This window comes from Scardinius erythrophthalmus (genome assembly GCF_964197995.2).
Source record: "Scardinius erythrophthalmus genome assembly, chromosome: 25".
Lineage (NCBI taxonomy): Eukaryota > Metazoa > Chordata > Actinopteri > Cypriniformes > Leuciscidae > Scardinius > Scardinius erythrophthalmus.
In genome coordinates, this window is record NC_138245.1 from 18075853 (window position 1) to 18088683 (window position 12831).

The 12831-nt window shown below is 37.1% G+C and overlaps 1 protein-coding gene across 1 annotated transcript in view; it reads right to left on the reverse strand.

Annotated features, from left to right (window-relative positions):
- synpra (synaptoporin a) overlaps nt 1-10453 on the reverse strand; it is a gene marked incomplete at both ends in the record, with an annotated part of 36008 nt that extends 25555 nt beyond the window's left edge. The window contains 2 exons of the mRNA XM_081357601.1: nt 10236-10301; nt 10436-10453. Of these exons, the coding sequence (XP_081213727.1) occupies nt 10236-10301; nt 10436-10453 (84 nt within the window). The remainder of the gene's footprint in view (nt 1-10235; nt 10302-10435) is intronic.
- Between the last annotated feature and the right edge of the window lie 2378 nt (nt 10454-12831).

A 12831-nucleotide genomic window follows, 5' to 3' on the forward strand; every position in this document is an offset into this window, starting at 1 on the left:
ACTATGGGGACATTAAAGACACATTTTACATTTTGTGAAAAGGGCATTATACCACCCCTTTAAAACTTGTGTATTATTTGAGCTATAAATTTCAATTGAGCTATATATACACTCACCTAAAGGATTATTAGAAACACCTGTTCAATTTCTCATTAATGCAATTATCTAATCAACCAATCACATGGCAGTTGCTTCAATGCATTTAGGGGTGTGGTCCTGGTCAAGACAATCTCCTGAACTCCAAACTGAATGTCAGAATGGGAAAGAAAGGTGATTTAAGCCATTTTGAGTGTGGCATGGTTGTTGGTGCCAGACGGGCCGGTCTGAGTATTTCACAATCTGCTCAGTTACTGGGATTTTCACGCACAACCATTTCTAGGGTTTACAAAGAATGGTGTGAAAAGGGAAAAACATCCAGTATGCGGCAGTCCTGTGGGCAAAAATGCCTTGTTGATGCTAGAGGTCAGAGGAGAATGGGCCGACTGATTCAAGCTGATAGAAGAGCAACTTTGACTGAAATAACCACTCGTTACAACCGAGGTATGCAGCAAAGCATTTGTGAAGCCACAACACGCACAACCTTGAGGCGGATGGGCAACAACAGCAGAAGACCCCACCGGGTACCACTCATCTCCACTACAAATAGGAAAAAGAGGCTACAATTTGCACGAGCTCACCAAAATTGGACAGTTGAAGACTGGACAAATGTTGCCTGGTCTGATGAGTCTCGATTTCTGTTGAGACATTCAGATGGTAGAGTCAGAATTTGGCGTAAACAGAATGAGAACATGGATCCATCATGCCTTGTTACCGCTGTGCAGGCTGGTGGTGGTGGTGTAATGGTGTGGGGGATGTTTTCTTGGCACACTTTAGGCTCCTTAGTGCCAATCGGGCATCGTTTAAATGCCACGGCCTACCTGAGCATTGTTTCTGACCATGTCCATCCCTTTATGACCACCATATACCCATCCTCTGATGGCTACTTCCAGCAGGATAATGCACCATGTCACAAAGCTCGAATCATTTCAAATTGGTTTCTTGAACATGACAATGAGTTCACTGTACTAAAATGGCCCCCACAGTCACCAGATCTCAACCCAATAGAGCATCTTTGGGATGTGGTGGAACAGGAGCTTCGTGCCCTGGATGTGCATCCCACAAATCTCCATCAACTGCAAGATGCTATCCTATCAATATGGGCCAACATTTCTAAAGAATGCTTTCAGCACCTTGTTGAATCAATGCCACATAGAATTAAGGCAGTTCTGAAGGCGAAAGGGGGTCAAACACAGTATTAGTATGGTGTTCCTAATAATCCTTTAGGTGAGTGTATATGTAAATTTACAGTGATTTTAGTATTTTAGACTGTATGTTGTTGTGGCAATGAAGTTAAAATTGTTTATAACTACACAGAAAAGTTTAGTAAGCGTTTTTTTTTTTTTTCACGAAAATTATGTTAACACTCACATTGTTGACGTCTTCTGGTTTTATTCTTAAAACAGTAAGTATTTAAAACTTACAGCAGTGTTGTTATTGTTATCTAAAACTATTTTTAAAATCGTTTTTGTTCACTGAAATCCATATATATAAAAATATTAGATGGAAATTAGAAATGTTGCATTCACTGAAAAAAATGGCATAGAAACAATTATCTGTCAAAAATAAACAGTAAATTTCCCAAACAATTAAAAAGAAATGGCAAATAACATTGAATTTAATGTGAAATTGTAAAGTAGAAACACTGAAATAGTATTTTCTTGAAAAAATACCTTTTTTTTTACAGTGTTGGCAACTATATCAAATAAAATAAAATGAAGTGCTAAAATTACAAAAACTAAAACTGAAATAAAAATCAATTAAAGCAAAATAAAAATTATATTTAAAGAAAATGAAAATTAAAAATATATATATAAAAAAACAACAACACTATTTTAGATTGACCCCATTCACTTGTAAGTGCCTCAACCAAAATTTTTGCTTTAAAAAAAAATATATATGTTTGTGGTAGTAAAAATTATGCCGCAAGTGTCAGTACCATATGAGTCAAAGTCTCAAGCATGTGTGTGAATGTGTGTGTAGCAGGCTTGTGCAAAATTCAGAATTTCAGAATTGGCCTCCATTCAATTCATGAATTGGAATTTGAATTGAATTTACTCCGCCCCACAGGACATTGAATTGAATTTGAATTGGAATGACAGGAAGTGGAATTAAATTCATGGCAATTCAAAGAAATTCCACACAGTCACACAACAGAAAGAATGTGTTGAGTCTCGCATGCATTCAGTGTTAGGAAGGTTACTTTGTAAATGTTATTGCTTACTGTTATTAGTTACCCATTATAAATGTGGTTTGGATTACTTTATTTGGATAACTTTATCAAAGCAAAGCAATTTCGTTTTAAGTTGATTAGTAACTAGTTGAATTAAACATTTTACCTCAGTAATACAACTAAATACAATTACTTTAATTTTTTAATTTAATAACAGAAATTTCATTTCACATAACTATTTACTCCTCAACCCTGCGTACATTTTGTTCTAAAATATATATTGATCAAATTCTTGAAATAAATTACCCCCTCAGTGTTGTTTAATTAGTTTTGTTCCAATGTAATTTTCATTTCAAAGTAATCACACAAACACAAAGTTGTTGTAAATGAAGTTATCATTTATTCCAATGCAAAAAATTACTGAGCAACACTGTTGCATCTAATTCTCAATAGCTCCTCAACTCCTTTTCATTGAGTCTGCACAGTTCTGGTCTGAATATCTTTCCTGCAACACTAAAGATTCTCTCAACAGGTGCAGAGTGAAGTTGTAAGTGTTGGCCATCAAATTGTGCTTTCAAACAAATGTCCACCTCAAATTGTTTAGCAACCATTTTAAATACTTGGTTAAAGTAAAGCATTCTGGGAAATGGAGTCATGTTCCATCATGTTCCAAAAAATTACAATTACAATAAATCAAACTTAATTATTTGTTCTGTGACTAAATGGTATATGGACTGCATTTATATAGCGCTTTCACAGACCTATGGCCGCCAAAGCGCCATAGCCTCACATTCATTCATTCATACACCAACGGCGTCAGCCATGCAAGGCGCCAACCAGCTCGTCTGGGGTTAGGTGTCTTGCTCATGGAAAACCTCGACACTTGGTCAAGTGGAACCGGGGATTGAACCACCAACCTTTCGGTTTGTAGACAACCTACATGAACCACTGAGCCACTGCCACCCCACATATTATAATGCAATCATATCTAAATATACAAATATGTATATGAATTTCTTTGAATTTTTATTGAATTGCAATTCTGCTTCCTTTAATTCAAATTCGAATTGTAATTCTAGATCCTGTTTTTGACATCAATTCAAATTCAATTCAAATTCAAGAATTTAATTGGAATTAAGGAGTCATTCTCAATTCAATTCTGAATTGTGCACAAGCCTGGTGTGTAGTGTGAGCCAATGACGCTCACATCACTGCACTAGATGCACACCCTCACATGAATAAGCACATGCTTGCCCAAACAAACAAGCACACAAACTAAGCCCTGAACACACTCGCTTCAAGCATGGCGAGAAGCTCTGGAGACCCACCCCCTCTCCTCTCATCCATTACAGCTGCATTCTCCTCTCCATCCCTCCGCTCTCACTTTCTCCCTGTCTCGCTCTTTCTCACATGCGCACACTGGTGTGACTACGAGCGGGTGAGTGTTACGATGCCGTGGCTTGTTTATCAAGCTTCCCCAGCTGTGTTCTGCAGGGCAAAGATGAAGAGCGCAGAGAGGAGAAGAGGGGGAGAAGATTACACCAACACAGACCCACTGACTTCTTAGACACACAGCAACTCTGAGAAAGAGAGAGAGAGAGGAGCAAAATGATGGAGGGAAAGGAAAAAAGGAGAGCCTGAGATCTTATGAATGATTTTACGGTACTACTGGTGTGTTTAAAGCACCAAACAGCTTAGAGAATATACAAATATCAGTCTTTGTACTTTAAAAAACGTTATGTAAAAATAAATATTATTATTTTCTTGTGTGTGTGTGAGTGTGTGTGTGTGTGTGTGTGTGTGTGTGTGTGTGTGTGTGTGTGTGTGTGTGTGTGTGTGTGTGTGTGTGTGTGTGTGTGTGTGTGTTATTTGATTAGTATTGATTCATATTTTTAATTAGCTATCTATAATAGATCTATCTATCTATCTATAGGTCATATATATATATGTACTATATATGTATATATATATATATATATATATATATATATACTGTATATATACTGTATATATATATTATAATTCAGGAAAAAGGTCAGTTGTTAAAAATTGAAGATGGCAGAAAAAGAAAAGTACTGATTGATATCTAGTGCACGCGACCTTGCATACTTATATTTGACTACTTGACTAGTTGTTCAGACAACAAACTAACCAACTAGTAGATTACCATGATCACAGCTCTATTGAGCTTATAGGAAAGTAGAAAAAGAATAAGAAATGTTAGTACAGCAACTGAAAGAGAACTGCATAATAGATGTGAACTCTAAAGAACAACGTGATCCTATTTAAGCTGCTTTTAAAAATGATTTTGTTGTTTTTGTCAGTGGATATAGATCAGAATGCACCTGTGTCACATTAAAGCATCCACTCATCTCTTATCCATGGGTGAACACACAAAACACGCTCAAGAGTGACGTGCCAGTTAACCTCTTCACTTTCAGCCCGTATTGAACTCTCAGACAGCGTACTTCCTGAATGTTTCTAAATGCTGCTGAATGTAAACACACACACACATGCATATACATACACACAAAAGCCAAACCTTTCCATCCCCCAACCGCTGCATTCATGCCACGCTTCATTCCAATGATTCCCACAGTATGTGGCAAGAGTAAAAATATCCCATGTTCTCGCACGGAAGCATCAGTCTAGTTGCAAGATGCCAGACGGCTAAAAACAGTGATTTAGCATTAACCAGATAACCTGATGAACACAGACAATGTTTAAGGGATTTAAATAAGTCTATAAATAGAACATGAGTGTCTTTCTCTACACAGCTGGAACACAATTTGCAAACTACAAGTATTGTTTTATAAGATAAGCTGTGTTGAATGGTCCCAGAGATCATTACCAGTCTGTACAATGCACTCAGGCCTATACTGTACACACTCAGCCAGTGTGTATCTGGGCGCTCTTTGTATGCTTCACTGATCATAAGTAGGCATAAAATCTCATTTTATTTTTAAAACACTGTCCCCCCTTCTTTTCCTCAGTTGCTGTCTCCCTATGGAGTTTCCATGGCTACTTGGTCACATGATATCACAAGCCCCTCCCCCTGCCCTGAGGTAACTGTCACAGCGGTTAGTCAGAATCGGACACCCGACCAGGATGCAATCCGACTGTATATTTGTTTGCATATAGGTTGGAGCTTATGTGTTGACCCTGCCACTGGCTTTTGTCATAAACTAATCACAAAACATGTAAAAGAACTGGTTCTTCAAAGATTTTAACAAAAATGTTTTATAGATTTACAGCTGTTGTTCTACTATTCATTATATTTTACAGGACTTTAAGTCACAAGATAGTGTGGGTTTAGCTCTTCAGTCTTTCCTCTGTTGTGTCTTATCCATGTGACAAAAAGGTGGGTCATGAAACCACTGCCTCATTCGAGATCGAAAAACAGAGAGGCAGCCAACCTTTCACAGATGAATTTCTGCACATCTGCGCACAGGCAGCCAAAGCACATCTGCCCAAAGCCAGTCAACCTTTCCAGTGAACTTGATGAACATCTAAAGTCAAAGAACATTTCTTCTGTGAATTTGTAAAACCTTCTACCATCCTGTCAGTCAACTTTACATCAATGAATCACCAGTCTGCTCAGTCTCAGCAGTCAAAAAACGTTTCAAATAAATCGACTGTATGAATTGACTTCATAAACTACTTACGGTTTCTTAGCCATAGAAAACAAATAATGTGTATAATTTAATGTTGTTTTTAAAATACAATTATTATTGTATTTGTCTGTAATATAATATAATATAATATTCAGGCATCCACCCGATCTTACATCGGACAAGCTTTTTGGAAAATGGATAAAATGGATAACAAAATATAAATGTATTTTCTGACTGATTGGAAGGTGTGCAATAAAAAACATTTAATGCACAATAGTTTAATCATCGTTCTATATTAATGCGCTGCTTTCATTGAAGCACACTCACACGTAGGTCACTCGCATACATTGGAGATCGCGCTGCGAACACACAGAAACAGGAGGACAGAAACTTGTCAATGTTGCCCGCAATTTTTTATCAATAAATGAACTTCGGAACTGAATTGCCACATTACATTAAGCAGCAAAGAGATTTTAATGTCTGTTTTAAACTCACAGCTTCATTGCCAGTAGAGAGAGACTCTGTACAGATGCAGGTAATTCACACACACACATCTCTCTCTCTCTGGCCCTGTTTCCACCTGGTATTTAGATGCGTTTGGTCGATTGGATCACAAGTAGGGATGGCGAAAACTAAAATTTTTCTTGACCGACCACCGAGCCTCATTAGCCGGTTGAAACCGGTTAACCGATTAGTTTAAAACATGCTACGCTATTTGAAATAACAGCCATTTCGAGCCGCGCCTGCAATTTCGCAACTCTGTCGCGTCGCATCTCTCTGCCGCTCTACCTCCCGCTCACACTCACACACACACACACACACACACACACACTCACGTCACTTTTTTTAAATCCCCTACAGCGCGAAACATGAGTCCCGCAAACGCGGCGCCGAGGAGCTTGTATGTAATCGGAGGACAAATGGCTCCTTAGTTTCGAAATGGTTTGGGTACAAGGTAATCGCGTTGAAAATAAAGATGTTTGTCTAGCGTCAGAAGCTCATTTGAAACATTGCCGCAGCTCATTTAAGAAAATGACAGCTCCGAAGAGACGCCGCTTTAACCTCGAGTGTTTTAGCCTGTAGCCTTTACTTTTCGCAAACCTCGTGAGCGCGCAAACCCAAACGCTGTGACCTCGCGCCAAATGTTTTTATTGGTTTATTAAGTACAAACAGGCGAGTTATGAAAAATTGAGTGTGATGGATTTGTTAACTTCACACAAAAAGATCTTGGAATGAGATGGCTAACTGTAGTAGCGTTTAGTCCACTGTCTATAATAGCCTAATTTAGAGATCACTATTTTTTATTGCAATTTACATATGAACATGCCCGGAGACAACGGAAAAACACGAAAAGCACCAGCTTTAATTTCTGCTCTGACAGCAGCAAGACCACGGCGAACGCTGCGAGTGTGTGTTAGAAATCAGGAATGGTGAGAGAACATTGTGCTTGGTACATTTTTCATCTTCAAACCAAACTTGGGTCTTCAGCCAACAAAGTATAAATCCTGGCCGTCTGGTTAGCACACTTCTCATAATGTTTACTGATTAGGTCAGTACAAAATGCATCTTAATACCAGGTGTAAACAGAGCCTCTCTCTCTCTCTCTCTCTCGATCCAGCGATAGGCTAATTCATTCAGACAAATGTTATAATTCATACAAATTAATGTAACAGCGCTACTTTATCTCTGTGTCTGATTTAAAGAGGACAGAATGCTATATCTAACAAATGAAAATTGTAACCCTTCCAGTCAAATTTAGCACTGCAAACATCAATGACAGCTTTAACTTGTCAACGCTGGAAAAAGTCCATGGTATAAGTGGGATAATTCACGGCTAGCTGTGTATTGTTGAATGCAGTCCTATATCATTAAATTATATTATTATATATCCATCCATACATTTATATCCATCCATCCAACCAACCAACCAACCATTTATCCACTCGTCCATAATACATCATTTTGCATATTTTAATATGTGTCATTGGTCTCGGTGAGTCATCTAATTTCAACAGCCTAATAATTGGTTAATTATCACGATTCACAAATAATTGCTTTTGAGAGACAGAGGGAGGGAGAAAATATCAAGAGGCGTCTGTGCAGGAATCACTGTGTAAAAAAAAAAAAAAAAAACTGGCAGAGAGGAAACTACAGAGGCAGAGACTAAACTAAAGACCTGCAGAGAGAGATACAGACAGAAACACACAGAGAAAAAACACTGTGTGACCAAAAGTGATTAAGACAGCATGTTTCCCCAGTGATAAGCTTCTAATTTTTTTTTTTTTCAGAGGACACTTCAAATGGAGAGCGGGGAGATTAATTTCCTCAGGAGAAGATGCATCACATCCTCCAATCCCCCAGCATTCAATTGCAATAATTATCCAAAATGGCGCTGCCACTTATGCCTGCCTCACATTTGCATAGCTCATAGCTCAGAGCCGTTTATGGTTGGCATTGTAAATGTTTTAATTTTCTCCTCTCCATACAGTTTAATGACGGAAAAAGGGACTGAGAGAGCACTTGACCTTTTGACTTTGCAGCGAACAGTAAGGATAGCACAGGGGAGGCTTAGAAATTCTATTTTTGATGTAATAAATAAAATATCTGCAAAATTAGAAGACATTGCTCATGTAAAAAAAAAAAGAATATATATATATATTCTACGCTATTAGAAGAAAAACATTAAAGGGTTCTGTCAGGCGCTTGATAGAACCTTTTAGGAGTTCCCATCATGAGAATGGGATAATTTAATGAATTTAGTTTTAATTAATTAATTTTGCTTTAATATTTTTTTTAAATAAAGTTTTATGAATTAAACGGTTAGTAAACATGCTTTATCACTAATTAAACAACCCATGAAACATGAAAGTATTCTGCAATCATTTAAGATATTTCTTTAAAAGATCTTTAAAACTGAGTCAAAAACACATAGCCCATTGAACCCTCTTTTTCCTAAGAGTGCATTCTATTCTATTCTATTCTATTCTATTCTATTCTATTCTATTCTATTCTATTCTATTCTATTCTATTCTATTCTATTAATTCTATCTGTGGAACAGGTCATAACACAATAAATTAGCCATTTTAAATCGTTTTTTAAGGCAGACCAGACCACAATTGTTTTTCTTAGCACAGTAAATTAGCTTTAAGAGCTGCAAGTGCTCTGCACATATGTCTTGCCATATGGTAATGATAGCATCTCATATGAAAATACCATTTCTATAAGTTTTGCTTTCTGTGAATCCTGTTGTTGTGCAAAGAACCTGATAATAGGGTACTAAAGCCACATATTGCCACTAACAGTCCAGAAAGACTTGCAGAAGGACACACATACACTGTACAACTGGACATGTCCTTATAGATCAGATACTTTCTGAGTCTCATCAACTAGATTATGTCAGAGCATCAGAGTGTGACACCATGGCAAGTCGAATGGCACACACTTCCCAGATCAGATGGCCGTGGGAAAACACATTTTAGCTTCTTTTTTTCACACTAGAGGCTACAATTAGTGGCAGAATAGTAATTTCAGGTTTCACAGTATCAAGTATATCAAGTACATCAAGTATAAAACAAGTGACACATTATGCAAACAAACAAGTCCCAGTATATACTCCATTATATATTGCATATACTGCACAAATATCAGCTTAGCACAAGGAATAAATATCAAAGCAAATGTATTTTGCTATGTATATACACATCTGCTTGTTTAAAAACACATTTTATGCATGGACAGACCATGTGCAGAAAGCAAAAAAAAATCTGCAGTGATTTTAGCATAATGGTAAACCTTACTATCACCAATTATATATTAACAATTTGCACTCAATTTACGTAGACATCAAGTTTAGAGGTCATCTTAAAATTGACTCCATTTACATTTACCAATTTCCTCTTTATTGCAGTAAAAAACGAGTAAGAGCAGAACCCATGAAAAAATTGACTGCTGGTGCATTATATAAACCCGAGCCCCTCGGTTCATTTAAATGGGATTGATCATGTCATCAGCAGAATATGTCACTTACACTTATGAGGAGTAATTTACATGTTTAAAATAAATGACACGGTTCAAAACGGTTCCTTTTAACGTGCCCAATTCCGATACAAAGAAATGCCCAAATGGATTAAGGGACCTATTATAAATATGGCTGTGGCAAATAGGCTAGCTACTTATTCAAAACTGACTACAACATAAGAATGATGGTTAAAAAAAGAAAAGAAAACGATTGTAAAAACCTCTATCTCCCCTACACATGCCTGGACCAAGTTTATTGAGCCAACTGAGAAAAGTAAAAGAAAGAGAGTTTGAGAAAGGTGAGAGGAAAAACGCGTGTTTTACGCACACTTACCCATTCCAGAACGCGGATGAATCCCAGAGGTAATTTAAGAACTTGGAATGTCCCAAGTGACACAATCTGTAGTAAAAACAAAGAACATCAATAACGTCATTTGATGCAGTTTGATTTGGCACATTTCAGTCGACTACATTTTAAACACTTCTCGTGATTTTCAATATTGTCAAATGCACAAACATTAACATATTTCCTACCTGGTTAGCGGTATCCATTTTCTTGTTGGAGAGAAAAGCGCTTGTAAGTAGGATAGGACAAGACCAAAACAACGCTTAATGAGTGATTTGCCAGAGTCGCGAGCGCAGAGCAGGGAATCGGCTGTAATCGCGCCTCCGTACGGAAAGTGCCGAGTGACTTCGGCATTAATCGTTTCTCCAAACGAAAAGAGCCGAGAGACGGTTATAACTACTCCTCCACGAGTAACTACCTATTATCTCCATAAGGGCAAGAGCCGAGTGTCTTCGGCAAAAACCGTTCCTCTTTACGGAAAGAGCCGAGTGTGTTCGGCATTGAGAGACGCTCTGGAGCTCCATGGAGACAGACGCGGATTGGATTTAACAAAATGAACCGTGACCATAATGTTTTTCTCTATTGGACGATGTTATCAAATTACAATTTATTTGACTATAAAATGTAGTTTTGTCAGTCCAAAATACGTTTGACTGGGAATCAAATATTGACAGAACATTTCTGTCAATTGCTATTGTAATTTAAGTGGGATTTTTTTCCTCTCAAACTTAGCAGATAGCATTGACAAGATAAACCCAGTCTCTGCATTTGGTTTTATTCAGTTTACCATTCAGCATTTTGTAGGCGTAATTCTATGTCCAGTGACATTTTCTTAAAGCTCATTCAAGTGTGTGGAAACAGTACATATTCCAACACAGCTACATTACATAATCATGATCTCCTTTAACTCGACCAAGTAGGCCAGGCAAAGCATCAACATGAAAATATGCATGGAGATGTTATGCATGTATAGATGCATAGTTTGAGTTTGCTTGGGTGTACAAACCCATTTTTTTGAGAATTTAAAAAGAGAAGAGCAGCTCTTTTTAAAAATGTCAGTGCACTCTAAATGTAGGCTATCCATTCATGATGAATAATATTAGCCTATTTGTCACCATGTATACTGTACAAAGATAAACAGCTGGAATCAAGTCATCAATGGCTTTTTTGTTTGTTTGCTTGCAACACACACACACACACACACACACACACACACACACACACACACACACACACACACACACACACACACACACACACACACACACACACACACACACACACACACACACACACACACACCACATATACTGCTTAAGGGACCTAAAGCAGTCACAGAGAATGATGGAAAAAAGACTTCAGGAAGTGTGAGTGTCAGAATGAAGCCTACAGGGACATGAGCCCCAAAGAGCTTCTTCTTTTTTTTTTAATAGGCAATGTTCATTTAAAGTTCACTGTGTATTAGTGGGTATTAGATCTGTGTTTGCCTGCAAGTCCAAGGTCAAGTCTACCCCGATCACTGTTCTTTCACTTATTATGAGAAAGAGCCCAAACACGCACACACCTGATGCCATCTCAGTTGCCCTCTACTTCTCCAGCACAAAGGAATCTCAGAATCAGCAAACGTGAAATGTCACAGTATTGTTTTTTGTATGCATACATTGTGGCGATACTTAAGTAACACTAAGATTATTCCAGGTGCATCACACAGACAGGTGTCCACACTCATATCACCCCGAGACAGAATAAAAACCTGGATTCAGATCGCTTTAGGGAAAAATGGAGGACAATACAATATATTATTCAGCAAGGTCTTATTTAATACTTTTATTCAGCAAAAGGATGCATTAAATTTCCCAAAAGTGACAGTAAAGACATTTATGATGTTACAAAAGATTTCAAATAAATGCTGTTCTTTGGAGCTAACTGAAAAAAATGCATCATGGTTTTTTTGTTTCAACTGATTCAGCATTTATAATAATAATAATAAAATGTTTCATGAGCATCACAACAGCATATTAGAATGATTTATGTAGGATCGTGGGACACTGAAGTCTGGAGTAATGATGCTGAAAATTCAGCTTTGCCAACATATGATGTTTTAAAATACATTAAAATAGAAAATAGTTATTTTTAAGTTGTAATAATATGTGTAATTTTACTGTATTTTGACCAAATAAATGCAGCCTTGGTGAGCATAAGAGACTTATATTTAATCAGTAATATAACCTTCTCATAGGGCCCAGAAAAAAGTGCTGGCAAAAAGGCTATGTAAAAGTAAACAGCAACCACTTAATCTAAAACTCATTTACAGCAATGCATGATTGCATGATTAAGCTTTAAATAATTAACATGCAGCATAAAATTATAAACATCCCAATATTTTTTTTTTTTTTTTTACAAACCTGAATGCCTCTTTATGCAGAGGATCCAACCAATAAATATTTCAGTAACTGTCACCGTTCCGCTTGGCGCTCTTTTTTTTAACGCCTTTTTTCATATCACATATTTACATATTTTAGTAATCACCATTAGGTATCATTCTAAAGCTTACGACTTAAATTTTATGCTTCATATTACAAAA